We start from the raw sequence: 22,089 nt of genomic DNA, 5'->3' as shown, positions 1-22,089 counted from the left end.
GGATGTTAAAAAAGGGAACCTCTTGCACTGCTGGTGGGAACGCAAACTGGTGCAGCTGCTGTGGAGAACAGTATGGAGGTTCCTCAAAAGAATTAAAAACAGAATTGCCTATGACCCCACAACTCCACCTCTGTGTTTATACCCCAAAGAACTGAATGCAGGGTCTCAAAGAGATCTGTCCACCCATGTCCATAGCAGAATTATTCATAATAGTAAAACATGGAAGCAACCCCTGTATCCATCGTGAAGTGAATAGATAACTGATGTGGCCACACTCCATGCAACTGACTATTACTCAGCCTTAAAGGGGAAGAAAATTCAGAGTGTGTTATTGAGAACATTATGCTGAGGGAAACCAGCTGTAAAAAGACCGATACTATATGACTCTACGCCTCTGAGGGATATAGAGTCGTCACTGTCACAAAGTCAAAGGAGAATGGTGTGTGCCAGGAGCTGTGGGAGGAGGGATGGGGACTCAGTGACTAACAGGTGCAGAGATTCAGCTTCACAAGATGAAGTGAGTTACAGGGATGGATGGTGGAGACGGCAGCACAGCAGTCTGGACGTAATTAATGCCACCTAATTGTAGGCTTAAAAATGGTTAAGATTGTAAACTATATGTGTGTGTACTTTACCACATTAAAAAAAAAAACAAAGTAACAATGATCTGCCACTAGGTGTTTTATAGATGGGTATACAACAATTCTTTTTAATGTTGCACTAGACAAAAATAAACTTCACAACCTAAAGAACACCTTTCTAGATCCTTCATCGATGAATTTATTTAAAATTTAGAATATACTCTGAAGAAAGGTTATTCCTAACAATCTAGACAAATAATTTGCTTGTACAGCCTCACGTTCTTCGCCCATAAAGCAGGGTTAATATGAACGTTGGAGCTGCTGTTACATGATAATCTGGAAGCACATGTTCATGACAGTAAATTAACATCTTCAACACCAGCAAGGATACAAATGTAGACCCACCAAACACCAAAAGGAAACAATGAAGATTAAAAGTTTGGACTGCGACATCAGATAGATCTATATTCGTATTTCTCTTCTGCAACCAACAACCCACATGGCTTTAGGCCAGATCTCAGCAGCCTGGGTCTCAACACCTTCATCAGCAAAATAAGGTGAAGGAAAACAGACCTCCGGGAGCGGGGGGCAGAATTCACACAGACAAATCTACGAAGTAGCACAGGGCTGCTTCTCAATTCTAAGCCTCCTGGAAACCACATCTTCAGCTCATGCAACTGAATACTTACGGTTACCTAGAAACCTTCTCCCAGTTCCTTTCCCTAGCCACTGGCTTTACACTAAGATCTAAAGAGAGGAAAGATGTGTGCCCTACCCTCAAGGTGCTCACAGCACAGGAAGTGGAAATGCTTTTACAGTAGTAAGAGACTACAATAAATAATAAAACTGAATTTCACACATATCACTATGTGAGCCAAGAACAAGGATAATGGGGCTGGTTACAGTGAGGAATGAATCAATACCTCACAGGAGATGGTTATCTGGTTGAATCTTAAAAGGGTATGTTTTGGGGCGCCTGGGTGGCGCAGTCGGTTAAGCGTCCGACTTCAGCCAGGTCACGATCTCACGGTCCGTGAGTTCGAGCCCCGCGTTGGGCTCTGGGCTGACGGCTCAGAGCCTGGAGCCTGTTTCCGATTCTGTGTCTCCCTCTCTCTCTGCCCCTCCCCCGTTCATGCTCTGTCTCTCTCTGTCCCAAAAATAAATAAACGTTGAAAAAAAAAATTTAAAAAAAAAGGGTATGTTTTGTCGATTAAGAAGGAAAAATACAAAATAAAGAATCAAAAATAATAGCTCAGAAAACGGAGAAGAGTCTCATCACACGAAGCCTTAGTGGCGAGCAGCGGGGCATGAAAGGAGGACAGCCAGGGTCTGACTGCGAAGGGCTCACACAAATGTCCTGTTCAGGTATTGGCACTTTGTGCACAACGAGGAAATAAAACAGAGGATTTTTTTTTTAATGTTTATATTTGAGAGAGAGAGACAATGTGTGAGCAGGGGAGGGGCAGAGACAAATGGAAACACAGAATCTGAAGCAGACTCCAGGCTGATCTGTCAGCACAGAGCCCAACACGGGCTTGAACTCACAAGCCGCGAGATCATGACCTGAGCTAAGGCTGGACACTTATCTGACTGAGCCACACAAGTGCCCCTAAAAAAAAGGATCTTAAGAATATAATCAGATCTAAAATCTAGAAAAATACTGATGAAGTATGAGGGCTGAGTTCACTTGAAGGGGTCAGGAACAGCCTCCTCAGGGACACGACTTGAGAGAGGAGTCAGCATCCGGGCACAGTGTGCATCACAGTGGATCCGAGGGTCTGCAGGGGTCCCGGGCGCCGAGAGCAGCACACCAGGTGGGTCATGGCAGCAGATGACGGGGAAGAGGAAGGCCCAGAGAGTATCAACTTGGCACAAGAATTCAGGCTTCATGAACAACAGAAAAAAGCTTTCAATCATGCAGCGTGTGGTCAGATGGTGCTCTGGAAAAATCTCTCTGATTCCAAAGATGGGAAGCAACAGAGCAGCAGCAAGAGTGGGAAGCTGGAAGCCCAATTAGGAACCTACTGCCACTGCACAGGCAAGATATGAGGAGGGCTCAGACCCAGGCCAGAGCAAGGGAGAGCCCGCACACATGTAACATTGAAGAGGAACATTCGCTCTATCTGGGGAGGGAAAAATGAGTGTGTTTTACTCTATTTCCATATTCCAAACAAACTCACTATTCCCTTCTGGCTACAGGTTAAAAACCTCTGTGCTGGCCTTAGCAGCCCTCCCTGTCTGATGCTCTGCCTTCTCATCTCCCTTCCCTAAAAGTCTTCCAGTCCGTCTGATCCAACTCTGCCCGAATCCTGTCCAAACTCCCAGGTGCAGCTAATCCCACACCTTCTACAAATTCCTGACTGCAGCGACCCCTTGACTAAGGCATGGAGTGCGGATAACCCATCAGCCAGCATGAAGGGCTGGCCCCTATTCCGTGTGGGGGGCCTCTACTACTTGGTAACACTAATTTATACTTTAATGGTTGTTTACACTTTTCTGTGCCTTAGCGGTATATTTCCTTCACAGAACTGCAAAGAAATGTCAACCATGAAAACAGCTAGCCAATAATCCAAGCCAAGAGGAGGGCCCCAAGAATTGTGCACACAGGAGAAAGCTCTCTGTCGAATTGTAGATTACGGTTGTTCAGAATCAGTTACTTCTTCTGCAAGGCTGTTATTATGCAAGATAAAAATAAGGATGTAACGGTGGTAAAGTTACCTGCCCATCCACTATCACAAAAGAAATGCAATAAAAAATAAATCATTGTAGATTGAAAAGGGTATGCGGTTAGTAATTCTGGGAAGAATTCTTGGGATTACATCCACAGTCTATTATTAGATGGTAGTTTTTCAAAGTAACTTATTTCCAAAGTAGCAGACAGGGGCTATCTCCTTCCTCTCCAACAAATCCAATGAGGGAGTGGACAGAGTGTTTGTTTCCACAGCATGTGTGCTAAAACTGAACGGCACATAGAAGAATATCATGGCTCCATGCAAGGGTGACATGAAAATCTGTGAAACATTCCATACTTTTATACTGTCTGCCTCCCCTCCAAAAAAAAAAAAAAAAAAAAAAAAGAACAAAAAACAAAACAAAACAAAAAAAAACAAAGATAGAAAAGAAAATCAGCTGACATAGAGACAAAGCACAATTATGACATAATAGCTGCTAGAAGTTTCATAAGTTAATTTTAAACAAGTGAGTAAAGAGTGTACCCAGTGCAACTTCAAAGGCAGCCCTCACACAGGGACTTGCAGTGCAGGCTTACGTCTGCCTATAGCGACAGGAAGGGCTCCAGGAAAACTCACACATTTCAATGCCAAACATGTCACAAGAGTTCAGAGGTCACATTTTATAAGTGGGGTGTGACCCTAAAGTAAGCAACACATGTAATTAATTGATGCCCTAACCTGAAACATTAATTTGAATAGGACTAGTCTACCAACCCAGGGTTGGCCTGATCACATCAGCCACAAGCACAGTCACCTCTGAACACAGGCCATCACAGGGGTGCTCAAGGCAGCTCAGACATACCTGTGTTTCCCAGCACGGAGCAGATGTGAGCGACCTCTCCCAACAGCACTAAGCTGCCCATAATGCTGGAACATGTAGGTGAACATAAAGGCCATGCTTGTTTCAACAGGTCTTTAAATCACAACTACTACTTAGAATACTTACAAAATTCCAATGCCACATTATAATTATCCAAGTTAGATATGAATAGTATGTTTGGATTTAAGAGGAAACAGAGGTGACACATGTGACTTACTTTTATGGAATATTAACATAGAGGTGACATTTAGAAAAATAACATGATAATGAATTAGGAGTACTATTGGGAATCTCAGGGATTAAAAATCTAAATTCCACTGGTTACTGATTTTGTTGTCATAGGAGTCTTACTTTTTTTAAAGTTAGTTACTTATTTTTGAGAGAGCATGCACGTGCACACACGAACTGTGAAATCATGACCTGAGCCAAAATTAAGAGTTGAACACTTAACCAACTGAGCCTCCCAGGTGCCCCTGACTCTTAATCTTTGTTTCTTGACTTAAAAACTGTAGAACAAGAGCTAACATTATGATCTGAAGCATCAAATTGTTATAAATATTTGTTTCATATAAATATCAAGTAGTCAAACATTTCAAAGCTTTAGTTTCACAACACCTATTCAAATTTCATAGAACTTATGAATCCATATGTGCCACTCACAAGTTAGCCTTTATAAACTTTCCAACTAAAAGAGAAGCTACCCTTGCCTGTGCTTATTTTCATCTCAACTGACTACTGTACTTCATTTTTTTAATGATAAAGTGACTTATTTGTTTCAATTTTATGATGACTAAACATCAGAAAACATCCTTTGATTCTGAAAACTGTAAAATGTTTTTTAATGAGAGGTCAAAATTTACCTGTGTTTATGTAGTTCCCAAATGAGAACTATGGAATTTTATATTATCATGAAATCGAATCTATAAATCTGTACTTTTAAAACAGAGAGACAGCTTCACCATTAATTAAAAAATCAAACTTAATCCCATAGATGTACTTTGATTTCAGAAGGACTCCTTTGGTGAAAGTACTCTCCATCCCAAATAATAGAACCTGTTAAAGAAGTTTCTGGAAGTTATACTTTTTAAATACTTGAAATACACAATAAATCTCAACAATGATTCTCTCATTTATAATTCCTTTTCTACTCCTTTTTTGAACAGAACACTAGCTGTTTAAAAAGAGAGAGAGGTAATTAAAAGAAACTGGTAAAGAAGCACAGGCTTCTTTCCTAGGGTACATGGCAACCACGAGAGGCTCTATAAGCCAGCATACATAACCTATAAAAACCCTAAAAAAGAAAGAAGTTAAGGATTTTATACCCAGCCAAACTGACTTTCCAGTAAAAAAGGCTGCAACCAACTGTTAAGAACCAGCAAGAACTTGAAAATCACTTCTCATGAAACCTTAAGAATCTCCTAGATGTTTGTGCCACTTTGAAAAAACAGCATGGAGGCTACTCAAAAAATTAAAACACAACTACTGTACCATCCACCAATCCCACTGCTGGGTATTTATCTGAAAGAAATGAAATCACACTCTCAAAAACGTATGTGCACTTCATGTTCACTGCAGCAAACTCACCATAGCCAAAGCATGGAAACTCCCTAAGTGCCCGTCCACAGAAGAATACATAAAGAAGATGTGGTGTATATACAATGGAATTATTATTCTGCCAAAAAGAAGGAAATCTTATCATTTTGTGACAATGTGGAAGGACCTGGGGGTATTATGCTAAGTGAAGGAAGTCAGACGAAGAAAGACAAACACTGTATGATCTAAAAAGACTGAGCTCACATAAACAGAACAGACTGGTGGTGGCAAGTGTTGGGTGAAATGGGTGAAGGGAGCCAATGCTGTAAACTTCTAGCCATAGGATAAATGAGTCCTAAGGCATGTAGTGGACAGCATGCTGACTACAGTTAATAACACTGTACTATGTATTTGGAAGGTGCTAACAGAGCAGATCTGAGTTCTCATCACAGGAAAAACAAGGTGATGGATGTTAACTGAACATACCATGGTGATCATTTTGCAATAGGTACAAACACAAAATCATTATGTCATGCACCTTGTAAACTAACACAATATTATATGTCAATTACATCTCAGTAAAACTTGGGGAAGAATAAAAAGAATCTACCAGAGAATGAATTGTGGATACCAAGAGAAGGGCTGGTGGTAACCATAAAATGAATACTTGTTTGTAGACGAAGACCAAATGCCAATTGTGAGGAAGAAAGTAGATCATGTAATCGCTCTCACCTCTGGCAGGTTAGAATCAGTACAACTGTTTGAAAACAATGGGTAAAGTAATTTAGATGGTTTCCATCAAACATACTATTTATTGGTTATAGTGTTGGTGTGGTTACGCTGCAATAGCTTGACATATAATGTTGGATAAAACAACTGACTAGTTACGATTCATGATGTCTTTACTATGTAAGAAGAGAGAAACATTTTTGGTAGAAGAGTTTGGGAAAAACTAGTAGCCATAAATTCAAATGGAAAATATCAGTATTCATTAATAGGGTGTTCTTTTGTCTTAAAATTATATACACTTCCTCTGCCCTCTAAAAGGCCTGGAAAGATCAACCAAGCAGCAGTGAGCACACTGAGGGCCAGACATGCTTCTGAAATACAATTTCTAAGTGAAGGAAATTAGAGCCCCTTGGAGAAATCAATGGTTCCAAGGGTATAAAACAGATGAGCCTGAAAAACCCTGTTGCAAGAAAAAGCAGAAAGCCACTTTAGGAGTCAATGTAGAGAGGCTCCAACTGGTGAAAGACGGAAAAATTTGAGCATAAATAAGGATTTTGTCAGAAATGGACTGAAACGTATCAAAAGTATTTAAACGCATGAATTCCAAATGGCACTTTAAAAAAACTAATTGGTTACCAGGAGAGGATGCCATTTTAAACACTGGCAAATAAAGGCAAAGAGTCAGTTACTCTCCCTTTGGACATGGACACACCATGGGGCTGCCACACAGGATGCAGAGGCAAGTTTACATCCTTATAGAAGTAATCCTGTTGATGATCCTTAATGAGCTACGGGCACTACTCGCTGTACATCACGACTGCCAATCTCACGCATGAGAAATGGGCATATGACCTCCTGGTAGGACCACATGCTACTGCAAAGGAGTCTCACCCCACCCAAGCCTCCAGAAAACTACCAATTTCCACAAAATGCAGAGAAACAAATACACCACAGGATGCAACCAGCAAAAGCCAGACTGTGGGAAACCTAAGAGCAAATGAACCAGTTTCTTCAATAAACTGCGAAGGAAAACAACAACAAGGATGAATGAAAACCTTTAGATTGAAGGTGACCTCAAAGAGACTTTCAAACAGAAACAAAAACAAGCAGAACTAAAACACTGCACAGAAGTTAACTACAGTGTCTGGGGTTTGCCAGGCTTCAAAATATCATAAAGAACCATGATCCCAAAGCCCAAAACTGTTAAAAAGTGTTGACTGAAGACAGGTTCCATTCCTACAATGGAGTCCATCACCAGACATAACACAGAAGGACCTTGATGACTACATACACCCTCTTCGCAGTAACTCTGCTACAGCCGTCAGGAATTCGCCATATGTGTAAAAATTAAAAGGTAACTCTATGTTCAACCTCCGCTGTAAGTAAGCGGAGCAACTCGATTTTAAGTTAATCTAAGACTTGAAAAGTATCTACCTATTTAGAATACAGAACAGCCACCTGTCTTCCTATCATGGGGCAATGCTTCTCCCAACCTGACTTGGCCAGGGTAGTGACAAGGACACCAGCTCAACCCAGGAGCTAAGGCAGCAGGCCAGGCGGTTAAGCAGACAGCTCCTCCTTGGGGCTGATGGCCTGGTAGGAAACTAATGACACACAGGCTGTGCCAGAAACAGTGTTGTCTGGTTCGTCTTTGTACCATCAAGCGCACCCGTAACAGGAAGGAAGAAGGTCCTCTCAGACGAAGCGGAAGAGACACCGGCCACCACTCTTAAACAGTTACCCGCTGGTTAATTTTTTTTCGTCTTTAGATGACACTGATAAAACAGTAATTTTTGGTAGGTGATTACATTTATTCATATGTATCTTAAGATCTACGGACCTGAGGTCATGGAGAAAAGTCAGCCTTGGCAGCCTGAACGCTGAGCTGACGGAGAAGGGAGAAAAGAGAACGCTTATCAACAATCCCTAATGCAGAAAGGGCACGACACGGTGTGTGCTCCTCCTTACGGACCTCTCCTCTCTCACGAGAGTGCACACAGATGTCACATCACCTGCGCGGCACCTGCACCACCACTGCCATCAACTAGCGGCAACCTTCGCGGCCCAACTATGGACGCCTGGCACCAGGAGACGCCTCCAAGGCTCCCAGAGCAGGTGCCGGCCCAGGGAGGAGGAAGCACCTCCAACACTGGGACAGTTCTGTCAAACTGGGATGACCTGAAGTTTAAAATTTAAACCCAAAGAGCAGCATCTTATTTCCACATCCTTCTGTAGGTAATTTTGATAGACATAAACTATGTTTTTAAAAATTCCCAACCACAGGAAAATATGTATGGCTGTTATTCTTGAGGTTTTGAAAACATGTTTTTATGCCAATACCATCTCACTATAACTTCTACTTTGTAACACACCCCCAAATTATTTGCTTTTTATAAAAACATACTAATTTGAATTTAATTATAATGTGCTCTTTATTTTATTCTTATTTTCCATACAAGTGTTACCGAATATTTTTATGCTAGTGGCCCTAAGGAGCTAGGACATGTACATAGCAACTTTAAATACGGACTTAGAGCAACACATGGCATTATTCTTTCTCCTTCTCTGGTCACTGCCCTCTTGAGTAAACTTTATAATCTTTAACAGAATGTAGGTAAGAGACAAAAATATGTGCTATTCAATGTTGTTACTTATTAATAAAGGCAAAAATAAGCACTAAATGAACTTTTGTAAATCACTTGTTTCCACTTTTACACATAGCATCTAAGGAATGTGTAGAAAATAAAGAAATTCTATCTAAATTACCAAAAAATATCATTCAACCATTTAAAAAAGATGGATTTAGCTTTATTCCCTTAAAAATACTCAGAGAAACAAAGGAACAAAATCAAGTTCCATTTGAAGACCCTGTTATGATCAGTATATAACAGGTAAGTAGAGAATTCATAAAGTATTCTGATAATTTTCTATCCTGAATCTTGGTCTACCAAAGTAATGTAATTTCCAAAACACAGAATGAAATGGTCAGAAAGTCCTGGTTAGTGGACTAGGGACCAACGTGTGTGGCAGTGAACACTCAACAAACAGCACACTGGTTTTAGACAGTTTACTCAGAAGCAGAGCCTTTTTGATAAAAAAGACATAAAGATCTGTTCCCAAGAGTTAAAAAATCTTTGAGAACTAAAAAGCTATTATAAGTAGTACACACTGGTATTTTACTTCTCTAATATTTCTTTACAAAACATCTAAACACAAGTTGCCTATGCTTCTGTAATAAGTTACATATAAGGCAAAAAGTGACTGTTACTTTGTAATGCGTTGATGAGCATAATAAATAAGTTGGTTTTAGACCTTTGCCCCCCAAAAATCTTATAGGAAACTTCACACGGATATTTTTGCTTAAATTACTCACTTTGTAATACGGTCAATGTTGGCAATTTGCTTCTGGTTCCGTATAATCTCAATGGCTGCCCAAAGATGCTGGATAGCTTTCGTATCCGCCTGTCGTCTTTTTGTTAAACGTGCCATGACCTGTTCACTTCTTTAACTGTAGGAATACACAAAAACATAAGGAAAAAATATATGGATTACAAGATGCACCTCTATCAGTATAAGTGAGTAACAGTCTCAGCACATCCTAACTCCTGGAGAGGACACTACTGTAGTATGGAGTATGACAACCTTTCTACTATATTTTCTACACCTACATTACCAATTACTTCAGAAAAATTGTCATTTGCTTCATTATTTCATAAAAAAATGTCATTTTAAGACCAAAGAATTAAAAAGGTCTTCCCAATAAGGGTTAGTAGTCATCCTATACTAACGTATTTAAAAAAATGCATATCTTATTCTAAAGCAAAAGCAGAACATAAAATTTCATTTTTTGATAATACATTGTGTATAATTTGACAGATCAATATAAATGGATTCAAATGTCCTTATTCTTTGGTATTTTATTATACTCAGGGTTTTAAATTTTGAATTTTATAAAACCATACTGATAAATGACAACATTCTTTTTTTTTTTTTTTTTCCAAATAAAACCATAAACAGAAACTGTAAGATAGTTATTTCTGGCTGAGGTGTGAAAGGCTGGGAGCTGGTGTCCCAGAGGACATGGGTGGATCCACATCTGCATGAATGTTCACATGCTTGGGCTGGCGGGGGCGGGGAGGGGGGGTTGTTCATTGTATCACTCAGAAACATCGCTGTTTCATTCAAATTTCAATATTCTGAGCGAAGTGAGGAAAATGGTCACTGGCTGTGTTCTGGCAAGCGTACAGGGAGCATGGCTGAGCAACAGTGCTGCAGAAGAGGCTCATGCATACAACTGGACTCCCAGCTGGGCACAGAGGGGCTGGACTGTCAGCAGTGTCCTCGGCCCTGAGACACCTGATCCCTGCATCGTCACATGGGTTAGCATTTGGCCACCCTTAGGGATAAGGTGAACATCAAACCCCCCCTGACCTGACCTTTCCTATCTTGTAAGGGTGGGAATGAGTGAAGGAATCTCATTCTTGGCACTTTCCTGTGTTCCAGGACTGGCCAGCAGAGCCTACAGGTCTCCGTGTTCTCTGCCTCTATGTTTCTCTTCAGAGCCAAGTCCGTTCTCCCTCTTTCTCTGACACACCCAAACAAAACCAGCAGTCGCCCATGAGTGTGGGGTCAGTCAGCCTCCTGGAATAAGGTATTTTTCAAATTGCATTACTAACAGAAGAATTCTGAACACGTTTGAAGGTATTCTTGAATATCCTACTTCTTCCCACCACTACTTGTAATATTTGCAGACTTTGCTCCACATAGAGAATAACCAAAAAATAAAGCCAGCATTCAAATTTTAAAGAAAACTAAGGAAAATCAGTTGGGTTCAGTACAGACTTAGACGCAGAATTAAAGGTAGTAACAATTATAATTTATGAATGTGTGTTTAGAGAGAAACCACTATGTATCAGTGTAAGTGCGCTGTTAAGCAATGCCAACTTTCTGAATCTGACAAGCGTTTCCGGTAAGGAATTGTCTGGCAAGAATGTAAAGTATGTTACAGAGTGACATCTAATGGTGAACTATGGTACTATACATTGTCAGGTTATACAGACGCTCAGTCAAAAACACACTACTTCAACCCTACTTACATGCTTAAAAGTAAGTATTGTCAAAAACTGAGAACAAACTGAGGGTTGATGGGGGGTGGGAGGGAGGGGAGGGTGGGTGATGGGTACTGAGGAGGGCACCTTTTGGGATGAGCACTGGGTGTTGTATGGAAACCAATTTGACAATAAATTTCATATATTGAAAGAAAAAAAATTAAATTAAATTAAAAAAGAAGGGAAAAAAAAAGAAAAAAAAGTAAGTATTTTCTGTGCTCGATAGATACACTGAATTATCTAAAAATGCAAAAACTGTAGTCCTTGCCAGAAATGGCCTAAAACTGGCAGAGGAAGTTTGATATATACATGAACTACTGTAAGGTCAGAGAGGACCAACATGGTCCAGAATACATGCCAGGAGAATCTACACAAGGGGGGCACTACTTCTAGATTAGGTAACACTACAGAATGGTAGATATGTGGGGGAACACAAGAGGAATTTCCTTAATTTCTTTAAAAGATAACTGGCTGTTCAAAGCAAAGATACAATTGTTAGATCTCATTAGGTTTATGACGTGTAGAAGTAAAAGAGAGGACAATGTGACACAAAGGGTTTAAGAGTAGTAAGTAATCATATCATTGTAAACATGTTAATTTAACTTGCATTTTTTCTAAGTACATATATGAAAAATTAAGAATGATTTATTCAGAACTACAGAAAATATACAAAACCAAAGCTAGTGTTTTAAAATAACGCCATATAGTAAATATAACTACTTATATGACATAACAACCAAAAGAATACAGTGGGGACACTAATAGCAGAAACTCTACAAGTGATGTCACTTAATTGCTAGAAATGGTTAAACTCAAGACTCAAGAATTAAGCAGCACACACTTCAGAAAACACGTAAAGTTAAAACCAAAGAGTTTTGAGATCTGCCTGAACTGAGTCAACATAGGTACACACATCACAAGGAAGACACTCAGGAGCCCAAGGGGAGCCTTGCGAAGAACACAGACCCACGAAAGGAGAGCACGATGATGTCTGAGACACATCATAAAAGCACCGAAGTACAACCACTGAGATTTTCCTTCTTATGAAACCTAAAATCATTGTTTGGTAACATAGTTAGACATGCCTGTTATAGATGCTCTGGCAATATAGCAGTAAAACAGATAAAAGTCCTTCCGTTGTTGACCTAACATGATTAATAACGTGGCTAGATATTAAGCACAGCAATTTGTTTGTTCATCAATAAAATCCTAGGAAATGAGTGTCTCAGTTCCCATGTACAGACAGCTTCTCTCTTAAGGTCTTCACTGATGTGAACAAACCCAAGTCTGCAGCCCTCTCTCCTGAATGCATATTACTACTAAACTGAACCCCTCAAAATTCCAAAGTCTGCCCGAAACACTGGACCTTGGTCCCCTTGGTTAAGCTGTGCTCTGCCCTTTCCTTGCTGGGACTTGAGCAACTGTCCATGCAACTGTCCCTGACTGACCTTTCCTCTAGGATCACACTAAAGCAAACTCAACTCTTGCATATTCTAATTTTTAATATGTCTCTTACAGACATACTGCCTTGTGCAAATAATTATAAATTCCTCAGAAGATCCATCAGTTCCACTAAGAAGGGACAGGCTTCATCTTTCATCTATCTTCCAAGGTGGCCTCAGAGGGACATGACAGACCAAAAAAAAAAAAAAAAAAAAAAAAACAAAAAAAAAAAAACAAAAACACTCCTCAATCTTTTCGGCTCCCCTTAGGAAGATGAGCTCCTTCAGAAAGTGATTTTCAAGAGGCTTATAGTTTAAAAAATAAAAATACAAAACCAAAAACTTCCCACTAATTTTCCCCCCAATTTCTCTTACTGTGGTAAAACAGACATAACATAAACCAGCATCACCATTTTTACATGTACGGTTCACTGGCATTAACCACATCCACAATGTCCTGAAGCAGTCACCACCATCCAGTCACATAACTCACTTCCTCTTGTGAAACTGAATCTCTGCACCCGTTAGTCCCTAAGTACTTCCCCTCCTCCCCCAACCCCTGGCACCCACTGTACTACTTCGACTTTGTGACGAATCTAAGTACCTTAGAACTGTGGAATTAGAAGTGGAATTAGACAGTTTTTGTCCTTCAGTACCTGACATATTTCACTTAACAAAATGTCCTCAATGTTCACCCACGTTGTAGCAGGTTACAGAATTTTCTTCCTTTTTAAGGCTGAATATTATTCCACTGCACATATACATTGCATTTTGTTATCCACTCATCTGTGATGAACACTTGGGTTACTTCCACGTTCAGCACATAACGTAGCTATGAACACATGTATACAAATACGTCTTTGAGATCCTGCTTTTGATATACCCAGAAGCATAACTGCCATGTGAACTGGCAATTACATGTTTTATTTTTTAAACACCCACCAAACTGTTTTCCACAGCAGATGCACCCTTTTACTTTCCCGCCAGTAGTGCACAAGGTTCTAATTTCTCCACATTTTCATCAACACTTATAATTTTCTGGTTTTGATACGAGCCATCCTAATGGGTCTGAGTTGGTCCAAGTAACTGTGGCAAGCCCCCAGGTGATACTGATATTCTCTACCCGTACAAATCCAAATTTAACGCAATCCCTTCCACCTGTGTATCTTTTTTTTTTTTTTTGAGAGAGAGAGAGAAAGCACGAGCAAGGGAGGGACAGAGAAAGAGGGAGAGACAGTCTTAAGCAGACTCCATGCTGTCAGTACAGAGCCTGACACAGAGCTCGATCTCACAAACTGTGAAATCATGACCTGCCTGAACCAAAACAGAGTCGGATGCTCAACCAACTAAGCCACCCAGGCGCCCCATATCTTCTTTAACATCATGCAAATGCTACAAACAGGGAAAAAAAGAGAGTAAGAGAAATCAATCAGGAAATTAAAAATAAGCAAAATTAAGTAATACAATGCTTGCAGATAAATACATATATGGGCAAACTTTTTATTGCAGAAGTGATAAACGTGACAAAGGAAATTGAAACAATAATGGCAGGCTGAGAAAACAGTGTACCCAACAGGACCACACTGGGAGGACACACATAATCAAGTGTGTTCTGAAGTTTGCTTCCAGTGGCGAGTGGGTCCAGGTTTTTCTCTCATGTTGTCTAACAAGTATGTTTTGTAAATATTTTGACATATTTACATTAAATATTCCACGAAACTTAAAACTAAATCCAATTGTATAATGTGTATTGATTACTTAGGTTAGGTTGAAATTTTCCCACAACCTACTAGTAATTTCAAATTACTTTTCATTGATAGCCTATTCATAGCATTTTCCTATTTAGATATTAATGTCTTTATATATTAAGATTATTCCTAAAATAACTTTTCTCTCTTAGTAAACACTAAATGAAATTATATGGAAATCTAGCTAACCATGAATTCTTTTATGTTAACTTTTCTGATTATAAGTCCTTTCATATTCAAGTCAGAAAAAATATTCAAATGTATTTCCCTGGTTTTGTTCTGTTTTGTTTTTGCTTTTTAGAGAGAGTGAGTGGTATAAGGAGCGAGAAAATCTTCAGCAGGCTCCACACCCAGCATGGAGCTTGACATGGAGCTCAATCTCACAACCCTGAGACCATTACCTAAGCTGAAATCGAGTTGGACCCTTAAATGACTGAGCCACCCAGGCACCTGTGTTTTAATTTTTTTAAACACTGACTTCTTAATCCGTCTGAGAATAACTTTTTATAATGTAACACTAATAAACATTGTGTTACAGATCAGTGTTAGGTTCATAGCACAACTCAGCAGGACATACCAGGAATCCCATGTCCCCACGCACCTGCCCCCCCCCGCCTTATCAACACCCCAAACCAGAAATGACATTTGTTACAGTCAAGAAACCTGCACTGGCATACCAGTATTTCCCCCAAAGCCCACGCTTCAGCTCATGGTTGGTTCACTCTTAGGGCCGTACACCCTATGGGTTTTCACATACACGTTAAGACAAGTATATACCATCAAAGTATCACCCAGAATAGTTTCCCTGCCTAAAAATCCTTTGTGTGCCACCTACTCATCCCTCCGTGTCCCCAATTCCTGGCAACCACTGATTTTTTTTTTTTTTTACTGCCTCCATCATTGGCCTTTTCCATAATGTCCTATAGCTGGAATCATACAGTATGTGGCCTTTTTGGGTTGACTTCACTTGGTACTATGCATTTAAGAGTCCTCCGTATCTTTTCACGGTTTGACAGTTCATTTCCTTTTAGTGCTGAATAATATTCCATTGAATGGACATAACACAGTTCATCCACTCACTGACTAGAGAATATCTTGGTTGCTTCCATATTTTGATGAATTAAAGCTCCTATCAACAACCCTGTAAAGATTTCTATGTGTACATGGTCAGCTTTTTTGATAAATAGCAAGGAGTGCAACTGCTGGATGGTAAGAGTATGTTTAGTTTTGTAAGAAAACGGCCTTCCAGAGTGGCTGCACCATTTAGCGTTCCCACCAGCAATGACTAAGTTCCCATGGCTCCACATTCTCATCAGCAATCGGTGTTTTTTGGATTTTAGCCATTCTAACAGATGTGTAGTGAGAAATTAACGTTGTTTTAATTTGCAATTCTCCTATGACATAGGATATTGAACATCTTTTCATACACTTACTTTTTACCTCTATCTCATCTTTGGTGAGATGTAAGTTCAAATTTTTTGTTCATTTTTTAATCACATCCATCTTCTTACTTGTTTAAGAGTTCTTTGTACATTTCAGGGCACTTGGGTGGCTCAGTCAGTTGAGCATCCAGCTCTTGATTTCAGCTCAGGTTACAATCTGGTGGTTCGTGAGTTTGAGCCCTCAGTCGGGCTCTGCACTGACATGGTGGAGCCTGTTTGGGATTCTCTGTCTCCTCTTTCTGCCTCACGCCCCTGCACGTGCTTGCTCTCTCAGGGTAAATAAACATTCAAAAAAAAAGTTCTTTATACCTTTTGGTAATGGTCCTTTAGCAGGTGTCTTTCACAAATATTCCCCCAGTCTGTGGCTTGTCCTCTCATTCTCTTCAAAGTTTTAATTTTCATCAAGTCCAACTTATCAACTATTACTTTCAAGGGTCGTGTCTTGGTGTTGTTACTAAAATGTCACTGCCATACTCCAGGACACCTAAGCTGTCTCCTACGTTATCTTCTAGAAGTTTTACATTTTAGGTCTATGATTCTATTCATTTTGAGTTAATTTTGATGAAGGGTACAAGGTCTGTGTCTAGATTCATTTTTTTTTTTTTTTTTTGGCATATGGATGCAGTTGTCCCACCACTATCTGATGAAGAGATTATATCTGTTCCATCGTACTACCTCTGCTCTTTTCTCAAAGATCAGTTGGTTATATTTATGCAGGTCTACTTCTGGGCTCTCCCACCTGTTCCACTGATGTATTTGTTGCTTTACCAATACCACGCTGTCCTCATTGTGTAGGCTATTCTGGATCTCTTGCCATTCCATATGAATTTCAGAACCACTATGTTGATATCCAAAATATGACTTCCTGGGATTTCTATTGGGACCGCACTGAATCTATACCATAGATCAAGTTGGGAAGAACGGACGTGTTGACAATATTAAGTCTTCCTATCCCTGAACAAGGGTTCTCTCTCCACTTATTTTATCAGAATTTTGTTTTCCTCATATAGATCTTATACATATCTTGTTAGGTTTATACCTAAGTATTCCATTTGGGGGGGCGATAATATAAATGGTGATGTGTTTTTAACTTCACATTCAACTTGTTCATTGCTGATATATAAGAGAGTAATAGGCTTTTATATATTGTTATATATTAAATTTGTTATAATTATTAGTTCCAGGTACCTATCAATTCTTTCAGATTTCCTGTGTAGACAATCATGTCATCTGTAAACAAAAATAGTTTTCTCTCTTCCAAATTTCTATACTTCTATTTCCTTTTCTTGTCTTATTGCTTTAGCTCAGACTTCCAATACCATGTTGAAAAGGGCATGGTAAGAAGAGACATCCTTGCTTTGTTCCTGATTTCATCAAGACACCTGTGTTTCTCATCAAGTATGATAATGTTAGTGTAGAACTTTTGTAGGTAATTTCTATTCCTAGTTTGATTGAAGCTTTTATTATAAATGAGTGCTGGATTTTGTCAAATGATTTTTATGCATCTATTAACAGGCTAAAGAAAAATTACATTATTTTAATAGATGCATAAAAATCAAGAACCCATCTGGGTCTGGTGCTTTCTGTTTTGGAAGGTTATTAACTACTGATTCAATTTCTTTTATAAAGGTGTAAACAGGTTATCTATTTCTTCTTGCAGGGGTCTTGCCAGATTATGCCTTTCAAGAAATTGACCTATTTCATCTGTTATCAAGTTTGTGGGCAGAGAGTTGTTCACAGTATTCCTTTACTATACTTCTATGGTCTAGAGGATCAGTAGTGATAGCTTTTCTTTTACTTCTTAGATTAATAATTTGTGTCTTTGTTTCTAAGGCTTGTATAGAGACCTACTGATTCTATTGATCTTTTCAAACAACTAGCTTTTGACTGCATTGATTTTTCCACTGATTTCCTACTTAGTTTCATTTTTCTGCTTTAATTCTTGCTATTTCTTTTCTTCTGCTTACTTTGGGTTTAATTTTCTTTTTCTTGTGTCCTAAGGTGGAAGCTTAGAATATTGGTTTTAGATGTTTCTTCTTTTCTAATATATACATTCAATGCTATAAATTTCCCTGTAAGCACTGCTTTTGTTGTATTCTACAAATTTTGATAAGATATATTTTCATTCTCATTTACATTTAATTCAAATCTAAAAAATTTTTTTAGATTTCTTTTCCAGCCTGTATGTTGTTTAATGTTGAAGTATTTTGAGACTTAAAGCGATTTTTGTTTTCTTGAATTTTTGTTTTAAGAGAGTGCACCCAAGAAAGGGAGAGGGGTAGAGGGGGAGGGAGAGAGAGGCGGGGGAGGGAGAGAATTCCAGACAGGCTCCACATTCAGTGCAGAACCCGATGGGACCTCAATCCCACTACCCTGGGACCATGACCTGAGCCAAAATCAAGAGTCAGACGTTCAACCCAGCCACCCAGGCACCTCTCTTGATTTCTATTTTAATTCTATTGTGGTCTAACAACAGATATTGTATGATTTCTAATTTTTTTTTAATTTATTGAGTTTTATGGCTGAGGATGTGAATGATCCATGTGAGCTTAAAATGTATATTCTTTTGTTGTAGGATGAGGTAGTCTATAGATGTTGATGATATCCAATTAATATTGTTGAGTTCAACTGTGTGCTTATCTCCTGCCTACTGCACCTGTCCATTTCTGAGAGGGGTGTTGAAATCTCCAATATACCAGTGCATTCATCTATCACTTCTTGCAGTTCTAATAGTTTTTGCCTGAAATACTTTGACACACTGTTGTTAGGCACATACACATTAAGAACTGTTATACCATCTTTGAGTATGAATCTCTTCACATAATGCTCTTCATACCCATTAATATTCCTTGCTTTGACATCTGCTCCATCTGAAATTAGTATAGCTACTCCAACTTTTTTTTGATTAGTGTCAGCATGGTATTATCTTTTCTATCCCATTTATTTTCATCTACTAGTGTATATTTTTAAAACAATTTTTTTTAATGTTTATTTATTTTTGAGATAGAGCATGAACAGGGGAGGGGCAGAGAGAGAGAGGGAGACACAGAATCCGAAGCAGGCTCCAGGCTCTGAGCTGTCAGCACAGAGCCCAACACAGGGCTCGAACCCACAGACCATGAGATCATGACCTGAGCCGAAGTCGGAGGCTCAACCAACTGAGCCACCCAGGCGCCCCACAATTAGTGTATATTTAAAATGGATTTCTTGTAGAAAACACATGGTTGGGTCCTATTTTTTAATTAACTCTGACAATCTCGTCTTTTAATTGTTACATTTTAACCATGTTGTCTAAGGTGATTATTTGCTATAATTGAATTAATGTCTATCATATTTGTTGCTGTTGTCTATGCCTTTGTTCCCTGTGCCTGCTTTTGATTTCCACCCATATTCTCTTTTGTCATTTTGAGTACTTTATATGCATCTATTTTTTTCTATAGTAGCATATTAATTTTACTTTTTTGTTGTTACTTTTTAGTGGCTGCCCTAAATATTGCAATATACATTTAAAACTAACCATGTCTATTTTTAAATAACACTATTTAGATTTACAGGTAGAAGTACCTATTAACAAAATGTTCCTAATACCTCTCTTCTGTACCTTTTATCATTGTTGTCATTCCTTTCACTTATGCATGAGCATACATAAATATCCAGATGCACACAAGCACATAAAAGTACATTGTTGCTATTGGGAACAAACTTATCTTTTAGATCAATTAAGAATAAGAAAAACGGGTTTATTTTACCCTTACTCAATTTCCAATGATCTTCTATGTATGTTTGAGTTTCTGACATGTTGCCTTTTCCTTCTAAAGAACTTCATTTAACATTTCTTCCAAGGCAGGTCTACTGGCAACAAATTCTGTCAATGTTTGTCTCATAAGTATTTCTCCACTTCTGGAAGGACAGTTTTGCAGGATATACAATTCTAATTTGGTGATGGAGGGGAGCGGGCAGGGGGGGCAGGTTCCTCTCAATACTTTCAATATTTCACTCCGTTTTCTCGCTTGCATGGTTTCTGAGAAGAAATCTGATGTATTTATTATTTCTGCTGCTTTATAAGTAAGGTGTTTTTTTTCCTTTGGCTTCTTTAGGATTAATCTTTGATTTTCTGAGGTTTGAAAATGATATACCTAGGTGTGGTTTGGACAGCATCTATTCTGCTAGGTATTCTCTGAGCTTCTTGATCTGGTTGGACATTAATTTGGGGAAACCTGTCATCATGAATGCTTCCAATATTGCTTTTGTTCTTCTGTCTTCTCCTGTGGCTTTCCCATTTTGCGTATGATATACCTTTCGTAGTTGTCCCATTGTCCTTGCATGTTTTTTTTCCTTCAGTCTTTCTGCTCTTTGCTTTTCAGTTTTAGAAGTTTGTTGTCATATCCTTAAGTTCAGAGATTCCTTCCTTAGCCATGTCCAGTCTACTGACCCCATCAAAAGTAGTCTTCATTTCCATTGCAATGTGTTTGTACTCTAGCATTTCTTTTTGATGTTTTTAGACTTTTCATCTGTTTACAGTATTCATCTAATTTTGCATGTTTTCTATTTTTTTTACATTAAAGTCCCTAGCCTATTAATCAGTTTTTTTTTTGTTTTTTTGTTTTTTTTTTACCTCCTGTTCTGATAATTCCAATATCCTTGCCATGTTGACCCAGGTTCAGATGCTTGTTAAAGTCCTGTGTTTGTTTTGCCTTTGAGTATGCCTTGTATTTTCCTTTGAAAGGTAGACGCTGGGGCACCTGGGTGGCTGAGTTGGCTGGCATCCAATCAGGTCATGACCTCATGGTTTCTGAGTTCAAGTCCCACATCAGGCTGTGCTGACAGCTCAGAGCCTAGAGCCTGATTCAGATTCCGTGTCTCCCTCTCCCTCTCTCTCTCTCTCTCTGTCCCTCCCCCACATGTTCTCTCAATAATGAACATTAAAAAAGAGAGAGAGAGGTGGAATGTACTAAGTAAAAGGAACTGCATAAGCAGGTGTTTAGTAATTCAGTGTAAAATGTGGGAAGGGAATGCTTTCTATAGTCCCAGGATTAGTCTCAGTGTTTTGGTGAGCCTGTGCCCATACACTGTGAACTTGACAAGTACTTCTCACTTTTATTTACCCCATTAGGTGGAACAGGATTGCTAGGAGTGAGCTGGACTTGGGTATTTCTCTTCCCTAGGTCAGTCAGGCTCTGGTGAAACTTTCTCTAGCGGGCGGGCCTTGTTAAGAACAGAATGTTCTGGCAGATTTTAAAATGGTTCCTCTCCTCCTGACCCCAGTCGCAATGGAACCACAAGGGCATTTTTTTGTCCTATATTCACTAGAAGGACCTGGGAGAGCTCCTGGAGATAAGTCTTACAAAAGTGTGGGGGGCCCCTATGATGCTGGTCCCCCTGGATTTTTAACTCAGACTTGTCCACGCTGAGCCTCCAGGAGTTCATCAATCACATTCAGGTTTTCTTACCCAGCAATGGTTCCTGCAGATGTTTCTGCTGGTGGGTTTCTGCTCTGGTAAGTTTTGATTCTATTTGCCTTTCTGTCTCTCCAACTTCTGTGGCAGCCATTTGTCCTGTGGCCTTCCTGCTCTCATAATCTCAGTAGATTTGCTGGTTTTTCAGTTCAGTTCTTGTTATTAGGATGGAGTGGCAAATCCAAGCATCTTACATGCCCAAACGGAAACCGTGGGGTAAAATACAGAAGGTTACCCCGGAGAGGTAATCAACTGCATTGGCATGGTTTACTGAAAGATTTCTTTCTTCTCTAATGAACGGTGTTACCTTTCTAATCATACATAAAATTTTAATCTACACTAGCATTAGTTTCTTTGATGTGTTTGGTCTTTTGTTAGTCTCTCACAATTTTATTTATTACAACTGGCTTTATTATTAGTTATTATTCAGTTAAAGTTACAATTAAATTGTATTCAGTTATTATTTATTATACCAACTTAACATATGTAAAATCTACA

At 39.1% G+C, this 22,089-nt stretch overlaps 1 protein-coding gene across 13 annotated transcripts in view; it reads right to left on the bottom strand.

Moving 5' to 3' along the window:
- ZMYND11 (zinc finger MYND-type containing 11) overlaps nucleotides 1–22,089 on the bottom strand; it is a 134,745-nt gene that overhangs the window by 64,327 nt on the left and 48,329 nt on the right. For 12 of the 13 annotated variants that reach the window (XM_045060782.1, XM_045060780.1, XM_045060779.1 and 9 more), the window contains exon 2: nucleotides 9,769–9,903. In XM_045060782.1, the coding sequence (XP_044916717.1) occupies nucleotides 9,769–9,884 (116 nt within the window). In that variant the 5' untranslated portion in view covers nucleotides 9,885–9,903. Of the gene's footprint in view, nucleotides 1–9,768; nucleotides 9,904–10,831; nucleotides 10,857–22,089 lie in introns of those variants that run through there. The other variant, XM_045060781.1, reaches the window with a different exon arrangement.

The sequence above is a fragment of the Felis catus genome, chromosome B4, assembly GCF_018350175.1.
Source record: "Felis catus isolate Fca126 chromosome B4, F.catus_Fca126_mat1.0, whole genome shotgun sequence".
Taxonomy (NCBI): Eukaryota; Metazoa; Chordata; class Mammalia; order Carnivora; family Felidae; genus Felis; species Felis catus.
Note: the sequence above shows the minus strand (reverse complement) of the source record. Positions and strands in the feature narration are given on the sequence as shown.